The sequence below is a fragment of the Melopsittacus undulatus genome, chromosome 29, assembly GCF_012275295.1.
Source record: "Melopsittacus undulatus isolate bMelUnd1 chromosome 29, bMelUnd1.mat.Z, whole genome shotgun sequence".
NCBI lineage: Eukaryota > Metazoa > Chordata > Aves > Psittaciformes > Psittaculidae > Melopsittacus > Melopsittacus undulatus.
In genome coordinates, this window is record NC_047555.1 from 162661 (window position 1) to 184550 (window position 21890).

Sequence of the window (21890 nt, forward strand, 5' to 3'; positions counted from 1 at the left end):
CCATACCCCCCCATCCATACCCATAGGGTTCTATGGGGATACCGCTGGGTCCTAGAGACCCCCATCCCTATGCACCCCTGGGTCCTAGAGCCCCCCCCATCTGTACCCATAGAGTCCCATAGGGTCACCCCTGGGTCCTAGAGACCCCCATCCCTATGCACCCCTGGGTCCTAGAGACCCCCATCCACACCCATAGGTTTCTATGGGGCCACCCCTGGGTCCTAAAGACCACCCCATTCATGCCCATAGAGTCCCATAGGGTCACCCCTGGGTCCTAGAGACCCCCCCATCCATACCCATAGTGTTCTATGGGGTTACCCCTGGGTCCTAAAGACCCCCATCCCTATGCACCCCTGGGTCTTAAAGCCCCCCCCATCTGTACCCATAGTGTTCTATGGGGCCACCCCTGGGTCCTAGAGAACCCCCTCCACTGCCATAGGGTTCTATGGGGACATCACTGGGTCCTAGAGACCCTCATCCCTATGCACCCCTGGGTCCTAGAGCCCCCCCCATCCACACCCATAGGGTTCTATGGGTCCACCCCATAGTCCCATACCCCATTCACCCCTATAGCTTCCTATGGGGCCACCCCATAGCCCCATTCACCCCTATGTCCCCCCAGACTCCCCCCCCGCCGAGAGTGAAGAGGAAGAGGAGGATGAGGACGAGGACGAAGAGGACGAGGACGAAGATGAGGACGAGGAGGAGGAGGAGGAGGAGGAGGAGGAAGAGGAGGGGGCCCCAACCCCCCCTCCCCCCACCCCCACCCAGGCCCCTCCCCCCCCCATCACCCCCACCCCAAAGAAGGAGATCACTGACATTGCTGCTGCTGCCGAGAGCCTGCAGCCCAAGGGGTACACGCTGGCGACCACACAGGTAACCCCTGCCCCATAGAGACCCATAGAGACCCATAGAGACACATAGAGACACATAGAGACACATAGAGACCCATAGAGACACATAGAGACACATAGAGACACATAGAGACCCATAGAGACACATAGAGACACATAGAGACACATAGAGACACATAGAGACACATAGAGACACAGAGACACATAGAGACACATAGAGACCATAGAGACACATAGAGACACATAGAGACACATAGAGACACATAGAGACACATAGAGACACATAGAGACACATAGAGACACAGAGACACATAGAGACACATAGAGACCATAGAGACACATAGAGACACATAGAGACACATAGAGACACATAGAGACACAGAGACACATAGAGACACATAGAGACCATAGAGACACATAGAGACACATAGAGACACATAGAGACACATAGAGACACATAGAGACACATAGAGACCCATAGAAACACATAGAGACACATAGAGACACATAGAGACACATAGAGACACATAGAGACCCATAGAGACCCATAGAGACACATAGAGACCCATAGAGACCCATAGAGACACATAGAGACACATAGAGACCCATAGAGACCCATAGAGACCCATAGAGACACATAGAGACCCATAGAGACCCATAGAGTGCCCCATAGAGACCCACATAGAGACTTCCATAGAGACCCCCATAGAGACCCCATAGAGACACCCATAGAGACCCATAGAGCGCCCCATAGAGACCCATAGAGCGCCCCATAGAGCGCCCCATAGAGTGCCCCATAGAGACCCCCATAGAGACCCCCATAGAGACCCCCATAGAGTGCCCCATAGAGACCCCCATAGAGTGCCCCATAGAGACCCCCATAGGGGGCTATAGGGCAGCCCATGGGTCCTAGAGACCCCACTTCCATGCCCATAGGATGCTATGGGGCAACCCCTGGGTCCTAAAGACCCCCTTCCATGCCTTTAGAGTACTATAGGGCATCCCCATGGTCCTAAAGACCCCTCTCCATCCCCATAGGGTACCATAGGACCACCCCATGGTCCTAAAGACCCCCCTTCCATGCCCACAAGGTACCATAGGGCAACCCCTGGGTCCTAAAGACCCTCCCCCTTCCATCCTCATAGGGTTCTATGGGGCAATGCTATGGTCCTAAAGACCCCCTGTCCATACCCATAGGGTACCATAGGGCAACCCCTGGGTCCTAAAGCCCCCCCCTCCATCCGCATAGGTTACTATAGGGCCACCCCTGGGTCCTAAAGACCCCCTTCCATCCCCATAGGGTACCATAGGACAACCCCTGGGTCCTAAAGACCCCCCCATCCATCCCCATAGGGTACCATAGGGGAATGCTATGGTCCTAAAGACCCCCTGTTCATACCCATAGGATACCATAGGATGTCCCCATGGTCCTAAAGCCCCCCCCATCCCCATATGTTACCCTACCCCCCCTTACCCCCTCCCTATGTCCCATACACTCCCCCTATATGTCCCTATAGGTGAAGACCCCCATCCCCCACCTGCTGCGGGGCACCCTACGGGAGTACCAGCATATAGGGCTGGACTGGTTGGTCACCATGTACGACAAGAAGCTCAATGGGATCCTGGCTGATGAGATGGGACTGGGCAAGACCATCCAGACCATATCCCTGCTGGCACATCTGGCCTGCGAGAAGGGTGAGCTATGGGGGCACCCATGGGTGCTGGGGGGGGGCACCCATGGGTGCTGATGGGGGGCACCTATGGGTGCTGATGGGGATGGCACCAATGGGATGGGGCTGGGCAAGACCATCCAGACCATCGCCCTACTGGCACACCTGGCCTGTGAGAAGGGTGAGCACCCATGGGTGCTAATGGGGCGGACCTATGGGTGCTGATGGTGGGGGGGGGGGGGGGGCACCCATGGGTGCTGGTGCTGATGGGGGGGACCTATGGGTGCTGATGGGACTGGGCAAGACCATCCAGACCATCTCCCTGCTGGCACATCTGGCCTGCGAGAAGGGTGAGCACCCATGGGTGCTAATGGGGGGCACCTATGGGTGCTAATGGTGGTGAGGGGGGGAACCTATGGGTGCTGATGGGGGCACCTATGGGTGCTGATGGTGGTGGTGGGGGGCACCTATGGGTGCTGATGGGACTGGGCAAGAGCATCCAGACCATATCCCTACTGGCACATCTGGCCTGCGAGAAGGGTGAGCACCCATGGGTGCTAATGGGGGGCACCTATGGGTGCTAATGGGGGGCACCTATGGGTGCTATGGGGGGGGACCTATGGGTGCTGATGGTGGTGAGGGGGGGCACCCATGGGTGCTATGGGGGGGGACCTATGGGTGCTGATGGGACTGGGCAAGACCATCCAGACCATCTCCCTACTGGCACATCTGGCCTGCGAGAAGGGTGAGCACCCATGGGTGCTAATGGTGGTGGTGGGGGGGACCCATGGGTGCTAATGGTGCTGGGGGGGGCACCCATGGGTGCTATGGGGGGGTACCTATGGGTGCTGATGGGACTGGGCAAGACCATCCAGACCATCTCCCTGCTGGCACATCTGGCCTGCGAGAAGGGTGAGCTATGGGGGCACCCATGGGTGCTATGGGGGGGACCTATGGGTGCTAATGGGGGGCACTTATGGGTGCTGATGGTGGTGGTGGTGGGCACCTATGGGTGCTGGTGCTGATGGGACTGGGCAAGACCATCCAGACCATCTCCCTGCTGGCACATCTGGCCTGCAAGAAGGGTGAGCCATGGGGGCACCCATGGGTGCTAATGGGGGGGCATCCATGGGTGCTGGGGGGTGCTGTGGGTTCTAAATGGGACCTGTGCAACCCAATGGGCACCCATGGGTGCTGTAGGTTCCATAGGGGACCTGTGCAACCCAATGCGTACCCATGGGTGCTGTAGTCGCCATATGGGACCTGTGCATCCCTATCGGATCCCTGAGCACCCATGGGTGCTGTAGCCCCCCTATAGCCACTATCCATCCCTATGGGTGCCACCATCACCCATAGGTGCTATACCCCCCTATAGCCCCTATCCATCCCTATGGGTGCCCCCATCACCCATAGGCCCTATACCTCTCGTATAGCCCCTATCCATCCCTATGGGTGCCCCCATCACCCATAGGTGCTATACCCTCCCTATAGCCCCTATCCCTCCCTATGGGTGCCCCCCAGCACCCATGGGTGCTATACCCCCTATCCATCCCTATGGGTGCCCCCCAGCACCCATGGGTGCTATACCCCCTATCCCTCTCTATGGGTCCCCCCCAGCACCCATGGGTGCTATACCCCCTATCCATCCCTTTGGGTGCCCCCCAGCACCCATGGGTGCTATACCCCCTCTATACCCCCTATCCTTCCCTATGGGTGCCCCCCAGCACCCATAGGTCCTATACCCCCCTATATCCCCTATCCATCCCTATGGATGCCCCCATTACCCATAGGTGCTATACCCCTTCTATATCCCCTATCCCTCCCTATGGGTGCCCCCCAGCACCCATGGGTGCTATACCCCCTATCCATCCCTATGGGACCCCCCCAGCACCCATGGGTGCCCTGACCCCCCCCATTGCAGGCAGCTGGGGCCCCCACCTCATCATCGTGCCCACCAGTGTGATGCTGAACTGGGAGATGGAGCTCAAGCGCTGGTGTCCCAGCTTCAAGATCCTCACCTACTATGGGGCACAGAAGGAGCGGCGCCTCAAGCGCCAGGTGAGCACCCATGGGTGCTATGGGGGGGTGGGGGGCACCCATGGGTGCTGGTGGGTACCAATGGGTGCTGATGGGTGACTAAAGGGCATTAGGGATGCATTGGAGTCAATAGGAAGGTGGAGATGCTGAGGGGCACCCATGGGTGCCTATGGGTACCAATGGGTGCTGATGGGTGACTAAAGGGCATTAGGGATGCATTGGAGTCAATAGGAAGGTGGAGATGCTGAAGGGCACCCATGGGTGCCTATGGGTACCAATGGGTGCTGATGGGTGACTAAAGGGCATTAGGGATGCATTGGAGTCAATAGGAAGGTGGAGATGCTGAGGGGCACCCATGGGTGCTGATAGGTACCAATGGGTACCAATGGGTGCTGATGGGTCACTAAAGGGTGTTGAAGATGCATTGGAGTCAATGGGAAGGTGGAGATGCTAAGGAGGTTTGGGTGCTATAGGGATGCTGAGGGGCACCCATGGGTGCCGATGGGTGCTGATGGGTGAGTAAAGGGCATTAGGGATGCATTGGAGTCAATGGGAAGGTGGAGATGCTGAGGAGCACCCATGGGTGCTGCGGGGGGGTGGGGGGCACCCATGGGTGCCTATGGGTGGGTAAAGGGTGTTGGGGATGCACTGGAGTCAATGGGAAGGTGGAGATGTTGAGGGGCACCCATGGGTGCTGATGGGTGACTAAAGGCCATTGGGGATACATTGGAGTCAAGGAGATGCTGAGGAGATTGGGGTGCTATAGGGATGCTGAGGAGCACCCATGGGTGCTGATGGGTACCAATGGCTACCAATGGCTACCAATGGGTGCTGATGGCTACCAATGGATACCAATGGGTACCAATGGGTACCAATGGGTACCAATGGGTGCTGATGGCTACCAATGGGTACCAATGGGTGCTGATGGCTACCAATGGCTACCGATGGGTGCTAATGGGTACCAATGGGTGCTGATGTGTACCAATGGGTACCAATGGCTACCAATGGGTGCTAATGGGTACCCATGGGTGCTGATGGGTACCAATGGATGCTGATGGGTACCAATGGGTTACAATGGCTACCAATGGGTGCTGATGGGTACCAATGGCTACCAATGGGTGCTGATGGCTACCAATGGGTGCTGATGGCTACCAATGGGTGCTGATGGGTACCAATGGGTACCAATGGCTACCAATGGGTACCAATGGCTACCAATGGCTACCAATGGCTACCAATGGCTACCAATGGCTACCAATGGGTGCTGATGGCTACCAATGGCTACCAATGGCTACCAATGGCTACCAATGGCTACCAATGGATGCTGATGTGTACCAATGGCTACCAATGGGTACCAATGGATGCTGATGTGTACCAATGGCTACCAATGGGTCCTGATGGCTACCAATGGCTACCAATGGCTACCAATGGCTACCAATGGGTACTGATGGCTACCAATGGGTACCAATGGCTACCAATGGCTACTAATGTGTACCAATGGCTACCAATGGATGCTAATGGCTACCAATGGCTACCAATGGCTACCAATGGCTACCAACGGGCACCTCAAGATCCTCACCCCCCCCTTACCCCTATAGGGCTGGACCAAGCCCAACGCGTTCCACGTGTGCATCACGTCCTACAAGCTGGTGCTGCAGGATCACCAGGCTTTCCGCAGGAAGAACTGGAAGTATCTGATCCTGGATGAGGCTCAGAACATCAAGAACTTCAAGTCCCAGCGCTGGCAGTCCCTGCTCAACTTCAATAGGTGGGGGGGGGCCTATGGGTGCTATGGGTGCTATGGGTGCCTATGGGTGCTATGGGTGCCTATGGGTGCCTATGGGTGCTGTGGGTGCCTATGGGTGCCTATGGGTGCTGTGGGTGCCTATGGGTGCCTATGGGTGCTGTGGGTGCCTATGGGTGCCTATGGGTGCTGTGGGTGCCTATGGGTGCTATGGGTGCCTATGGGTGCCTATGGGTGCTGTGGGTGCCTATGGGTGCTATGGGTGCTATGGGTGCCTATGGGTGCTGTGGGTGCCTATGGGTGCCTATGGGTGCTGTGGGTGCCTATGGGTGCCTATGGGTGCTGTGGGTGCCTATGGGTGCCTATGGGTGCTGTGGGTGCCTATGGGTGCTATGGGTGCCTATGGGTGCCTATGGGTGCCTATGGGTGCCTATGGGTGCCTATGGGTGCTGTGGGTGCCTATGGGTGCTATGGGTGCCTATGGGTGCTGATGGGTGCCTATGGGTGCTGTGGGTGCCTATGGGTGCTGGGGGGGCCTATGGGTGCCTATGGGTGCCTATGGGTGCTGTGGGTGCCTATGGGTGCTGTGGGGGCCTATGGGTGCCTATGGGTGCTATGGGTGCCTATGGGGGGGTAATGGGTGCCTATGGGTGCTATGGGTGCCTATGGGGGTGCTATGGGTGCCTATGGGTGCTGTGGGTGCTATGGGTGCCTATGGGTGCTATGGGTGCCTGTGGGTGCTGTGGGTGCCTATGGGTGCCTATGGGTGCTTATGGGTGTGCTATGGGTGCTATGGGTGCCTATGGGTGCCTATGGGTGCCTATGGGTGCTGTGGGTGCCTGTGGGTGCTGTGGGTGCCTATGGGGGTGCTATGGGTGCTGATGGGTGCCTATGGGGTGGTAATGGGTGTTGGGGATGCATTGGAGTCAATGGGAAGGTGGAGATGCTGAGGGGCACCCGTGGGTGCTGTGGGGGCCTATGGGTGCTATGGGTGCTATGGGGGGGTAATGGGTGCCTATGGGTGCTGTGGGTGCTATGGGGGGGTAATGGGTGCCTATGGGTGCTGTGGGTGCCTATGGGTGCTGTGGGTGCTGTGGGTGCCTATGGGTGCCATGGGTGCCTATGGGTGCTGTGGGGGTCTGTGGGGGGGTAATGGGTGTTGGGGATGCATTGGAGTCAATGAGATGCTGAGGAGGTTCGGATGCTAAAGGGATGCTGAAGGGCACCCATGGGTGCTGATGGGTACCAGTGGGTGCTGATGGGCACCTATGGGTGCCTATGGGTGCTATGGGTGCCTATGGGTGCTGTGGGTGCCTATGGGTGCCTATGGGTGCTGTGGGTGCCTATGGGTGCTATGGGTGCTATGGGTGCTGTGGGTGCCTATGGGTGCTGTGGGTGCCTATGGGTGCCTATGGGTGCTGTGGGTGCTGTGGGTGCATATGGGTGCTGTGGGTGCTATGGGTGCTGTGGGTGCCTATGGGTGCCTATGGGTGCTGTGGGTGCCTATGGGTGCCTATGGGTGCTGATGGGTGCCTATGGGTGCTGTGGGTGCCTATGGGTGCTATGGGTGGGTAATGGGTGCCTATGGGTGCTATGGGTGCTGTGGGTGCCTATGGGTGCTGTGGGGGCCTATGGGGGGGTAATGGGTGCCTATGGGTGCTGATGGGTGCTATGGGTGCTGTGGGTGCCTATGGGTGCTGTGGGTGCCTATGGGTGCTGTGGGTGCCTATGGGTGCCTATGGGTGCTATGGGTGCCTATGGGTGCCTATGGGTGCTGTGGGTGCCTATGGGTGCTATGGGTGCCTATGGGTGCTTTGGGTGCCTATGGGTGCTGTGGGTGCCTATGGGTGCTATGGGTGCCTATGGGTACCAATGGGTGCTGATGGGTGCTGTGGGTGCCTATGGGGGGGTATAGGGCCTTGGGGATGCATTGGAGTCAATGGGAAGGTGGAGATGCTGAGGGGCACCCATGGGTGTTGGTGGGTACCAGTGGGTGCTGATGGGTGCCTATGGGTACCAACGGGTGCCTGTCCCCCCCCTACAGAGCACCCACAGATGCTGATGGGTATTTATGGATACCAATGGATGCTGATGGGTGCCAATGGGTACCAATGGGTGCCTGTACCCCCCTATAGAGCATCCATGGATGCTTATGGATGCTGATGGGTGCCAATGGGTGCCTATATCCCCCCTTTAGAGCACCCATGGGTACTTATGGATGCTGATGGGTACTTATGGATGCCGATTGATGCTGATGGGTGCCAATGGGTACCAATGGGTGCCTGTACCCCCTTATAGAGCATCCATGGATGCTGATGGGTATTGATGGATGCTGATGGGTACTTATGGATGCTGATGGATGCTGATGGTTGCCAATGGGTACCAATGGGTTCCTGTACCCCCCTATAGAGCATCCATGGATGCTGATGGGTACTTATGGATGCTCATTGGTACTTATGGATACCAATGGATGCTGGTGGTTGCCAATGGATACCAACGGGTGCCTGTACCCCCCCTATAGAGCATCCATGGATGCTGATGGGTACTTATGGATACCAATGGATGCTTATGGGTGCCAATGGATACCAATGGGTGCCTGTACCCCCCTATAGAGCATCCATGGATGCTGATGGGTACTGATGGATGCTGATGGGTACTGATGGATACCAATGGATGCTGATGGTTGCCAATACCTACCAACGGGTACCTGTACCCCCTATGCAGCACCCACAGATGCTAATGGGTACTTATGGATACCAATGGGTGCCTGTATCCCCCTATAGAGCATCCATGGATGCTGATGGGTACTGATGGATGCCAATGGGTGCTTATGGATGCCAATGGATGTTGATGGGTGCCAATGGATGCCAATGGATACCAATGGGTGCCTGTACCCCCCCTATGGAGCATCCATGGGTGCTGATGGGTACTGATGGATACCAATGGATGCTGATGGTTGCCAATGGATACCAATGGATGCTGATGGGTTCCAATGGACACCAACGGGTACCTGTACCCCCATACAGCACCCCCACACCCTAACCCCTGCTCCCTATCCCCCCCCAGCCAGCGTCGCCTGTTGCTGACAGGCACCCCCCTGCAGAACAGCCTGATGGAGCTGTGGTCCCTCATGCACTTCCTGATGCCCAGAGTCTTCCAGTCCCACCGCGAGTTCAAGGAGTGGTTCTCCAACCCCCTGACAGGCATGATCGAGGGCAGCCAGGAGTACAATGAGAGCCTGGTCAAGAGACTGCATAAGGTGGGGGCTTAAAGGGGTCCTAAAGGGGGTTAAAGGGGGGATAAAGGGGGGATAAAGGGGTCTGAAGGGGTGCTGGGTACCATAATGGGTCTCTATGGGGATGGAGAGTGCCATAATGGATGTAGATGGGGATGGAGGGTACCATCATGGGTCTCTATGTGTATCTATGGTCTCTATGTGTCTCTATGTGTCTCCATGTGTCTCTATGGGTCTCTATGTGTCTCTATGTGTCTCTATGTGTCTCTATATGTCTCTATGTGTCTCTATGTGTCTCTATGTGTCTCTATGGTCTCTATATGTCTCTATGTCCCCTCAGGTTCTGCGCCCCTTCCTCCTGCGCCGCCTCAAGGTGGATGTAGAGAAGCAAATGCCCCAGAAGTTTGAGCATGTTCTGAGGTGTCGACTGTCCCAGAGACAGAGGTTCCTGTATGATGACTTCATGGCACAGGCCAGGTACACGTGTGGGACACGTATGTAACACGTATGTAATGTGTGTGACATGTATGTAACATGTATGTAATGTGTGTGACGTGTGTGTGACATGGGTGTTGGTGCTGACTGTCCCAGAGACAGAGGTTCCTGTATGATGACTTCATGGCACAGGCCAGGTACACGTGTGGGACACGTATGGAACATGTATGTAACATGTATGTAATGTGTGTGACGTGTGTGTGACATGGGTGTTGGTGCTGACTGTCCCAGAGACAGAGGTTCCTGTATGATGACTTCATGGCACAGGCCAGGTACACGTGTGGGACACGTATGGAACATGTATGGAACATGTATGTAATGTGTGTGACATGTATGATGTGTGTGATGTGTGTGTGACATGGGTGTCGGTGCCGTCTGTCCCAGAGACAGAGGTTCCTGTATGATGACTTCATGGCACAGGCCAGGTACACGTGTGGGACACGTATGGAACATGTATGTAATGTGTGTGACATGTATGTAACATGTATGTAATGTGTGTGACATGGGTGTCGGTGCCACCTGTCCCAGAGACAGAGGTTCCTGTATGATGACTTCATGGCACAGGCCAGGTACACGTGTGGGACACGTATGGAACATGTATGTAACATGTATGTAATGTGTGTGATGTATGTGTGACATGGGTGTCAGTGTCGACTGTCCCAGAGACAGAGGTTCCTGTATGATGACTTCATGGCACAGGCCAGGTACACGTGTGGGACACGTATGGAACATGTATGTAACATGTATGTGATGTATGTGTGACATGGGTGTTGGTTCTGACTGTCCCAGAGACAGAGGTTCCTGTATGATGACTTCATGGCACAGGCCAGGTACACGTGTGGGACACGTATGGAACATGTATGTAACATGTATGTAATGTGTATGACATGTATGTAACATGTATGTCATGTGTGTGACGTGTGTGTGATGTGTGTGTGACATGGGTGTCGGTGCCGCCTGTCCCAGAGACAGAGGTTCCTGTATGATGACTTCATGGCACAGGCCAGGTACACGTGTGGGACACGTATGGAACATGTATGTAACATGTATGTAATGTGTATGACATGTGTGATGTGTGTGTGACATGGGTGTCGGTGCTGACTGTCCCAGAGACAGAGGTTCCTGTATGATGACTTCATGGCACAGGCCAGGTACACGTGTGGGACACGTATGGAACATGTATGTAATGTGTGTGACGCGTGTGTAACGTGTGTGACATGTGTGACGTGTGTGACACGCATGGGACATGGGAATGGTGTGTGTGACATGTGTGACATGGGTATGTTGTGTATAACATGCATGTAACATGGGTATGACATGGGTAACATGGCTATGATGTGTGTAACATGCGTGTTACATGGGTATGAGGTGTGTGACATGAGTGTAACATGTGTTGATGTGTGTAACATGGAACATGTGTTGAACATGGGTGGGACATGTGTGTAACATGGGTGGGACATGACCCCTATAGCCCCTATTCCCCCATTATCTATTATTCCTCCATTACCCCCATTGACCCCCATTGATCCCTATACCCCATTGATCCCTATACCCCATTGACCCCCATTGATCCCTATACCCCATTGACCCCTATACCCCATTGACCCCCATTGATCCCTATCCCCCATTGATCCCTATACCCCATTGACCCCCATTGATCCCTATACCCCATTGACCCCTATACCCCATTGACCCCCATTGATCCCTATACCCCATTGACCCCCATTGATCCCTATACCCCATTGACCCCTATACCCCATTGACCCCCATTGATCCCCATTGTCCCCCCAGCACCAAGGCCACGCTGGCCAGCGGTCACTTCCTCAGTGTCATCAATGTACTGATGCAGCATCCCCCCATTGACCCCCATTAACCCATTACCCCATTGACCCCCATTGATCCCTATACCCCATTGATCCCCATTGATCCCTATACCCCATTGATCCCTATACCCCATTGACCCCCATTGATCCCTATACCCCATTGACCCCTATACCCCATTGACCCCCATTGATCCCTATACCCCATTGACCCCCATTAACCCATTACCCCATTGACCCCCATTGATCCCTATACCCCATTGATCCCTATACCCCATTGACCCCCATTGATCCCCATTGTCCCCCCAGCACCAAGGCCACGCTGGCCAGCGGTCACTTCCTCAGTGTCATCAATGTACTGATGCAGCATCCCCCCATTGACCCCCATTAACCCATTACCCCATTGACCCCCATTGATCCCTATACCCCATTGATCCCTATACCCCATTGATCCCTATACCCCATTGACCCCCATTGATCCCCATACCCCATTGATCCCTATACCCCATTGACCCCCATTGATCCCCATTGACCCCCATTGATCCCTATACCCCATTGACCCCCATTGATCCCTATACCCCATTGACCCCCATTGATCCCTATCCCCCATTGATCCCTATACCCCATTGACCCCCATTGATCCCCATTGTCCCCCCAGCACCAAGGCCACGCTGGCCAGCGGTCACTTCCTCAGTGTCATCAATGTACTGATGCAGCATCCCCCCATTGACCCCCATTAACCCATTACCCCATTGACCCCCATTGATCCCTGTACCCCATTGACCCCCATTGATCCCTATACCCCATTGATCCCTATACCCCATTGACCCCCATTGATCCCTGTACCCCATTGACCCCCATTGATCCCTATACCCCATTGATCCCTATACCCCATTGACCCCCATTGATCCCTATACCCCATTGATCCCTATACCCCATTGACCCCCATTGATCCCCATTGTCCCCCCAGCACCAAGGCCACGCTGGCCAGCAGTCACTTCCTCAGTGTCATCAATGTACTGATGCAGCATCCCCCCCATTGACCCCCATTACCCCATTGACCCCCATTGATCCCTATACCCCATTGACCCCCATTGATCCCTATACCCCATTGATCCCTATACCCCATTGACCCCCATTGATCCCTATACCCCATTGATCCCTATACCCCATTGACCCCCATTGATCCCTATACCCCATTGATCCCTATACCCCATTGACCCCCATTGATCCCTATACCCTATTGATCCCTATACCCCATTGACCCCCATTGATCCCTATACCCCATTGATCCCTATACCCCATTGACCCCCATTGATCCCTATACCCCATTGACCCCCATTAACCCATTACCCCATTGACCCCCATTAATCCCTATCCCCCATTGATCCCCATACCCCATTGACCCCCATTGATCCCTATACCCCATTGACCCCTATACCCCATTGACCCCCATTGATCCCCATTGTCCCCCCAGCACCAAGGCCACGCTGGCCAGCGGTCACTTCCTCAGTGTCATCAATGTACTGATGCAGCATCCCCCCATTGACCCCCATTAACCCATTACCCCATTGACCCCCATTGATCCCTATACCCCATTGACCCCCATTGATCCCTATACCCCATTGACCCCCATTGATCCCTATCCCCCATTGATCCCTATACCCCATTGACCCCCATTGATCCCTATACCCCATTGATCCCTATACCCCATTGACCCCCATTGATCCCTATACCCCATTGATCCCTATACCCCATTGACCCCCATTGATCCCTATACCCCATTGACCCCCATTGATCCCCATTGTCCCCCCAGCACCAAGGCCACGCTGGCCAGCGGTCACTTCCTCAGTGTCATCAATGTACTGATGCAGCTGCGTAAGGTCTGTAACCATCCTGACCTCTTTGAACCTCGACCCCTGCGCTCCCCCCTGGTGACCCCTGGGCTCTGTTACCGCACGGCCGCCCTGGTGCTGAGCGCCCTGGAGCCGCAGCCCTTCCGGGTGAGCGCCCCCTGCTGGACGGGAGGACTAGGGGGGTCTATGGGGGTCTATGGGGGCACTATGGGGCTCTATGGGGCTCTATGGGGCTCTATGGGGTCTCTGTGGGTCTCTATGGGGCTCTATGGGTCTCTATGGGGCTCTATGGGGGCTCTATGGGGCTCTATGGGGTCTCTGTGGGTCTCTATACGGTCTCTATGCATTTCTATGGGGTCTCTATAGGGTGTCTACGGGGTTTTATGAGATCTCTTTGGGGTCTCTATGGCTTTTCTATGGGTCTCTATGCATCTCTATGGGTCTCTATGGGGTCTCTAGGGGTCTCTGTGGGGTCTCTAGGGGTCTCTGTGGGGTGTCTATGGGTTTCTGGGGCTCTGTCAGGGAGTCTAGGAGGGTCTTTATGGGGTCTCTGTGGCGTGTCTATGGGGTTTTATGAGATCTCTTTGGGGTCTCTATTGGTCTCTATGGCATCTCTGGGTCTCTATGGGTCTCTGTAGGGCTCTATGGGGTCTCAATGGGGCTCTACAGGGTCTCTATGGAGTCTCTATAGGGTCTCTAGGTCTTTATGGGGGTGCTATGAGGGTTGCTATGGTATTTGTATAACTCTATGTTCTTTTTATTGTCTCTATGTGTCTCTATGTTCTCTGTGGTCTCTCTATGGGTCTCTATGTCTCTCTATGGTGTCTCTATGGTCTCTCTATGGTCTCTGTATGGTGTCTCTATGCGTCTCTATGGTCTCTCTATGTGTCTCTATGGTGTCTCTATGGTCTCTCTATGGTGTCTCTATGTGTCTCTATGGTCTCTATGTGTCTCTATGTGTCTCTATGTGTCTCTATGTGTCTCTATGGTCTCTATGTGTCTCTATGTGTCTCTATGGTGTCTCTATGGTCTCTCTATGGTGTCTCTATGTGTCTCTATGGTCTCTATGTGTCTCTATGTGTCTCTATGGTCTCTATGTGTCTCTATGTGTCTCTATGGTCTCTATGTGTCTCTATGTGTCTCTATGTGTCTCTATGTGTCTCTATGTGTCTCTATGGTCTCTATGTGTCTCTATGGTCTCTATGTGTCTCTATGTGTCTCTATGTGTCTCTATGTGTCTCTATGTGTCTCTATGTGTCTCTATGCGTCTCTATGGTCTCTCTATGGTCTCTCTATGGTCTCTCTGGTGTCTCTATGGTTCCTGTCCCTGGTGCAGCACGTGACCCCGGCGCTGTATGACCTGGTGTCGCTGGAGGGTCACGTGTCCCGCTACGCGGCTGACACGTTCCTGCCGCGCTGGCGGGTGACCCGGCGGCACCTGGAGGACGTGGCCGCGGCCCCTGACCCCCCCCCGCGGCCCAAGCCCGTGCGCATGAAAGTCAACCGGTAACGGGGGCTATGGGGGTAATGGGGGGGGGATGGGGGTCAATGGGGGGGTAATGGGGGGGGATGGGAGGGTAATTGGAGGGGTAATGGGAGGGGCAATGGGGGGTAATGGGGGTAAATGGGGGGTAATTGGGTTCAATGGGGGGCAATGGGAGGGGTAATGGGGGGGTAATGGGGAGGGGAATGGGGGTAATGAGGGGGGTAATGGGGGTCAATGGGGGGGTAATGGGAGGGGTAATGGGGGGCAATGGGGAGGTAATGAGGGGGTCAATGGGGAGTCAATGGGGGGTGTAACAGGGTCAGTGGTGGGGAATGGGAGGCAATGGGGGGGTAATGAGGGGGTTAGTGGGGGTCAGTTGGGGATAATGGGGGTCAATGAGGGGGTAATGGGGGTCAGTGGGTGGTAATGGGGATAATGGGGGTCAATGGGTGGGGTAAGAGGGGATAATGGGTGTCAATGGAAGGGTAATAGGGGGTTAATGGGGCCTAATGGGGGTCAATAGGGAATAATGGGGAGCCAATGGGAGGGGTAATAGGGGTCAGTGGGGGGGGTATTGGAGGTCAATGGGGGGGGTAATGGGGAGTCAATGGGGAGGTAATGATGGGGTAATTGGGGTCAGTGAGGGGGGAATGGGGGTCAATGGGGGTAATGAGGTAATGGGGGTCAATGGGGAGTTAATGGGAGAGGTAATGGGGGAGTTAATGGGGGTCAATGGGGAGGTAATGAGGGGCAATCGGAAGGTAATGGGGGAGGCAATAGAGGGTAATGGGGAGCAATGGGGGGATAATGGGAGGTAATGGGGGTCAGTAGGGGTAATGGGGGGCAATAGAGGATAATTGTGATCAATAGGGGGGTAATGGGGGGCAATAGGGGGTAATGGGGGTCAATGGGGGTAATGGGTGTCAGTAAGGGGTAATGGGGGCCAATATGGGGGTAATGGTGGTCAATAAGGGGGTAATGGCGGTGGATTGGGGGTAATGGTGCTCAATAGAGGGTAATGGGTTTAATGGGGATCAGTATGGGGGTAATGGACGCCAATATGGGGGTAATGGTGGTCAATAGGGGGTAATGGGGTTCAATGGGGATAATGGGGATCAGTATGGGGGTAATGGGGGCCAATATGGGGGTAATGGTGGTCAATAGGGGGTAATGGGTGTCAGTAAGGGGTAATGGGGGTCATCAGGGGTATAATGGGGGCCAATATGGGGGTAATGGTGGTCAATAAGGGGGTAATGGGTGTCAATATGGGGTGATGGGTGTCAATAGGGGGGTAATGGTGGTCAATAGGGGGTAATGGGGGCCAATAGTGGGGTAATGGGGGTCAATAGGGGGGTAATGGGTATCAATAGGGATAATGGGGATCAGTATGGGGGTAATGGTGGTCAATAGGGGGTAATGGGTGTCAGTAAGGGGTAATGGGGGGCAATGGAGGAGCAATGGGGGCCAATATGGGGGTAATGGTGGTCAATAAGGGGGTAATAGGGGTCAATAGGGGGTAATGGGTGTCAATAGGGGGGTGCTGGTGGTCCATAGGGGTCAATGGTTCTCAATGGCTCCCCCCCCCCCATAGGATGCTTCAGCCGGTCCCCAAGGCCGAGAGCCGCGCGGTCCTGCTGCTCAACCCCCCCCCGGCCTGCAGGGGGCGCCCCGGTGGGCGTGGTCCCGCTCAGCCCGGCCCCGCCCCCTGCACAAGCCCCGCCCCTCCTGGTCACCCCCGGCGTCACCATTGGCCCCGCCCTCCTCGCTAACCCCGCCCCCTCCACGCTCAGCCCCGCCCCCTCCGCGCTCAGCCCCGCCCCCTCCGCCCCGACCCCATCGACCAATCAGCTGCTGCCTCCCGCCGGGGGGGCGGGGCTTGGCCTCGGCCTGGGATTGGCTCTGGCGGCTCCGCCTCGCCCCGCCCCCACGCTGCTGCCCGCGTTGGCTCCGCCCCCTGCTGGCCCCGCCCATGGTGAGCAAAGGGGAGGGGCTAAAAGGGGGCGGGGCTTGTGGGGCTTTATGGGCTATAGGGGTGGGGGAATGGGGCAAGGTCATTACCATATATGGGCTATGGGGGTGGAGCTAAGGAAAGGGGGCGTGGCTTAATACCATATATGGGCTATGGAGGGGGTGGAGCTAAGGAAAGGGGGCGTGGCTTATCACCATATATGGGTTATGTTGTTAATGCATAGGGGTGTATGTCACCATATATGGCTATGGAGGGGGTGGAGCTAGGAAGGGGGCGTGGCCTGTTGCCATATATTGGTTATTGAGGGAGTGGGGCTAGGAAAAGGGGCGTGGCTTATCACCATATATGGACTAGGGGGGTGGAGCTAGGAAGGGGGCGTGGCTTATAATATATGGGCTTATGGAGTGGGTGGTGCTAGGAAGGGGGGCGTGGCTTATCACCATATATGGAATATGGGGTGGAGCCAAGAAATGGGGGCGTGGCTTATCACCATATATGGGCTATGGAGTGGGTGGGGGCAGGGGTGGGGGCATGGCTTATAACCATATATGGGCTGAGGGGGTAGGGCTAAGGAATGGGGGCGTGGCTTATCACCATATATGGTCTATGGATGGGGTGGAGCTAGGAAGGGGCGTGGCTTATCACCATGTATGGGCTATGGGGTGGAGCTAGGAGGGGGGCGTGGCTTGTTACCATATATGGGCTATGGGGGTGGAGCTAATGAATGGGGGCGTGGTTTGCTACCACATATAGGCTATAGAGGGGGTGGAGTTAGGAACGGGGGGCGTGGCTTATCACCATATATGGGCTGTAAAGGGGTGGGGCTTGGAAGGGGGCGTGGCTTATGGCCATTGATAGGCTCTATAGGGGTGGAGCCAAGTGTATTTAATGCCCTATATGGGTACCATGAGGGTGGGTGGAGCCATGCGATGGGGGCGTGGCTATTACCATATATGGAACAAGGGGGCGGAGCCAGGGGAAGGGGGCGTGGCCTCCATTAACCTCCTTCTCCCCCCCCCCCCCCCCCCAGCGCTGCCTCCGGCTCCTTTGGCCGCCCCCCCCCCCACCCGCGGGGACCCCTCAGCCCCCCCCCCCAGCCCCCCCCAACTTGGGGGGCAAGGGGGGGCCCCCATTGGCTGCCTATGCCCTGCCCGGGCCTGGCCCCCAGCGCCTGCTGCTGGCCCCCGACATGCAGGCCCGGCTGCCATGTAAGTGCCCCCCCCTATTGACTCCATTGATCCTCCCTATTGACCACCCCATTGATCCCCTCATTGACCTCCCCATAGACTCCATTGATCCCCCCCATTGGACCTATTGATCCTTCCCTATTGACCCCATTGACTCCCCCATAGATCCCATTGATCCCCCCCTGTTGGCCCTATTGATCCCTTCCTATTTACCCCATTGATCCCCCCATAGACAGCATTGATTCCCCCCATTGATCACCCCCATTGATCCCCCAGTTGACCCCATTGATCCCCCATAGACCCCATTGATCCCCCATAGATCCCATTGATCCTCCCCTATTGGTCCCATTGATACCCCCATAGATCCCATTGATTTCCCCATTGACCCCATTGATCCTCCCCATTGATCCCCCCATTGACCCCCCTATAGACCCCATTGACCCCCCCATAGACCCCATTGATTCCCCCATTGACCCCCCCATAGACCCCATTGATTCCCCCATTGAGCCCCCCATTGATCAACCCCCATAGACCCCTTTGATCCCCCCTATTGATCCCCTCATTCACCCCTCCATTGACCCCTCCATTGACCCCATTGATCTCCCCCCATAGACCCCATTGATCTCCCCCCCATAGACCCCATTGATCCCCCCCATAGCCCCCATTGATCCCCCCCATAGACCCCATTGATCCCCCCCATAGACCCCATTCACCCCCATTATCCCCCCCCATTAACCCCATTGCCCCCCCCACAGCGGGTGAACTGGTCAGCATCGGCCAATTGGCAGCCCTGGCCCAGCGCCCCGGGGGTGTGACCCCGGGGGGGGGCGGGGCCACCCCCGGGGGGGGGGCTGGGGGCGGGGCCAAGCCCCTCACCCTCCAGCTCCAAGGCAGCAAACTGACCCTGGCTGCCCCCCCCCTGCGGCACTTGGCACTGGCCGCCCCCCCCCGCGGCCTCCCACGTGAGTCAATGGGGGGGCACCCCCCCCCCTTTGGAATGGGATGGTCCATGGGGGGGGATTGGGTTGAATGGGACATCTCATTGGGATGAATGGGGGTGACCCCCCCCCCCTTTTGGAATGGGATGGTCCATGGGGGGGGATTGGGTTGAATGGGGAGGTCCATTGGGATGAATGGGGATGAGCCCCCCCCGCCTTTGGAATGGGATTGTCCATGCAGGCCCATTGGGATGAATGGGAGGACACCCCCCCCTTTTGGAATGGGGTCGTCCATGGTGGGTGGGGGATTGGTTTGAATGGGGAGGTCCATTGGGATGAATGGGATGAGCCTCCCTGCCTTTGGGGGGAGATTGGTTTGAATGGGACATCCCATTGGGATGAATGGGGATGAGCCCCCACCACTTTGGAATGGGATGTTCCATGGGGGGGGATTGGGTTGAATGGGGAGTTCCATTGGGATGAATGGGGATGAGCCCCCCTGCTTTGGAATGGGATGGTCCATGCAGTCTTATTGGGATGAATGGGGATGGTTCCCCCCCGCTTTGGAATGGGGTCATCCATGGGGGGGGGGATTGGGTTGAATGGGACATCCCATTGGGATGAATGGGGATGAGACCCCCCATTTTGGAATGGGATCGTCCATGGGGGGGGGAGTGGTTTGAATGGGACATCCCATTGGGATCATTGGGATGAATGGGGGTGAGACCCCCCTTTTGGAATGGGATGGTCCAAGGGGGGGGATTGGGTTGAATGGGGAGGTCCATTGGGACGAATGGGGATGAGCCCCCCTCCATCTTTGGAATGGGATCGTCCAATGGGAGAGGGCTTGAATGGGTATCCCATAGAGATGAATGGGGATGGTGCCCCCCCCCCTTTTGGAATGGGGTTGTCCATGGGGGGGATTGGTTTGAATGGGGAGGTCCATTGGGATGAATGGTGATGGTCCCCCTTGCTTTGGAATGGGATGGTCCATGCAGTCCCATTTGGATGAATGGGGGGGCACCCCCCCCCTTTGGAATGGGATTGTCCATGGGGGCGGATTGGGTTGAATGGGGAAGTCCATTGGGATGAATGGGGATGAGTCCCCCCCATCTTTGGAATGGGATCATCCATGGGGGGGGATTGGGTTGAATGGGGAGGTCCATTGGGATGAATGGGGATGAGCCCCCCCCTTTTGGAATGGGGTCATCCATGGGGGGGGGGATTGGGTTGAATGGGACATCCCATTGGGATCATTGGGATGAATGGGGATGAGCCCCCTTTGCTTTGGAATGGGATGATCCATGGGGGGGGGGCTTGGTTTGAATGGGGAGGCTCATTGGGATGAATGGGGATGAGCCCCCCTGCTTTGGAATGGGATGGTCCATGGGGGGGGATTGGGTTGAATGGGGAGGTCCATTGGGATGAATAGGGATGAGACCCCCCCGCCTTTGGAATGGGATGGTCCATGCAGGCCCATTGGGATGAATGGGAGGGCACCCCCCCCCTTTTGGAATGGGATGGTCCATGGGGGGGGGATTGGGTTGAATGGGGAGCCCCATTGGGATGAATGGGGATGAGCCCCCCCCATCTTTGGAATGGGATCGTCCATGGGAGAGGGCTTGAATGGGTATCCCATAGAGATGAATGGGAATGGTGCCCCCCCCCCCCCCCCCCCCCACCCATTTTGGAATGGGATGGTCCATGGGGGGGATTGGTTTGAATGGGACATCCCATTGGGATGAATGGGGATGAGACGCTCCCCCATCTTTGGAATGAGATTGTCCATGGAGGCCCATTGGGATGAATGGGGATAAGCCCCCCTGCTTTTGGAATGGGATCGTCCATGGGGGGGGGAGTGGTTTGAATGGGACATCCCATTGGGATGAATGGGGATGAGACCCCCCCCCCATCTTTGGAATGGGGTCGTCCAATGGGAGAGGGCTTGAATGGGTATCCTATTGGGAAGAATGGGGATTAGCCCCCCCCTTGCTTTGGAATGGGATGGTCCATGGGGGGGGATTGTTTTGGGGGTATTCTGTTGTATTTTGAGGTGTTTTGGGTGTGTTTTGGTATATTTTGGGTTATTTTGGGGTGTTTTCAGTGTATTTTGGGGTGTTTTGGTGTATTTTGGGGTGTTTTGGGGTAATTTCGGGGTGTTTTCAGTGTATTTTGGGGTGTTTTGGTGTATTTTGGGGTGTTTTGGGGTAATTTCGGGGTGTTTTCAGTGTATTTTGGGGTGTTTGGGTGTATTTTGGGGTATTTTGGGGTGTTTTCAGTGTATTTCAGTGTATTTCGGTGCTGTTCCTGACCCCTGTGCCCCCCCCCCCCCCACAGGTAACGTTGTTCACCTGGTGACCGCTGGGGGTCAGACCCCCCTCCTGGCCCCCCCCCGCTCAGGTCACGCTCCTGGCACCCGTGGCCCCTCCCCCACCCCCCAGCGGGGGGGCCCCCACCGGGACCCCCCCCCAGGCCCCGCCCACCATCGGGCTCCCCATTGCCACTGCACAAGGTAAGGACCCCCCATTGAACACCATTGACACCCATTGAACCCCATTGATCCCCATTGACACCCATTGGGTGCCCATTGAACCCCATTGAG

The 21890-nt window shown here is 56.1% G+C and overlaps 1 protein-coding gene across 1 annotated transcript in view; it reads left to right on the forward strand.

Moving 5' to 3' along the window:
* SRCAP (Snf2 related CREBBP activator protein) overlaps positions 1–21890 on the forward strand; it is a 58048-nt gene that overhangs the window by 14429 nt on the left and 21729 nt on the right. Inside the window, exons 9-18 of the mRNA XM_034072477.1 lie at positions 623–876; positions 2372–2549; positions 4446–4582; positions 6157–6326; positions 9369–9561; positions 9878–10014; positions 13669–13855; positions 15045–15214; positions 16786–16922; positions 18261–18371. Coding sequence (XP_033928368.1) covers positions 623–876; positions 2372–2549; positions 4446–4582; positions 6157–6326; positions 9369–9561; positions 9878–10014; positions 13669–13855; positions 15045–15214; positions 16786–16922; positions 18261–18371 — 1674 coding nt within the window. The remainder of the gene's footprint in view (positions 1–622; positions 877–2371; positions 2550–4445; positions 4583–6156; positions 6327–9368; positions 9562–9877; positions 10015–13668; positions 13856–15044; positions 15215–16785; positions 16923–18260; positions 18372–21890) is intronic.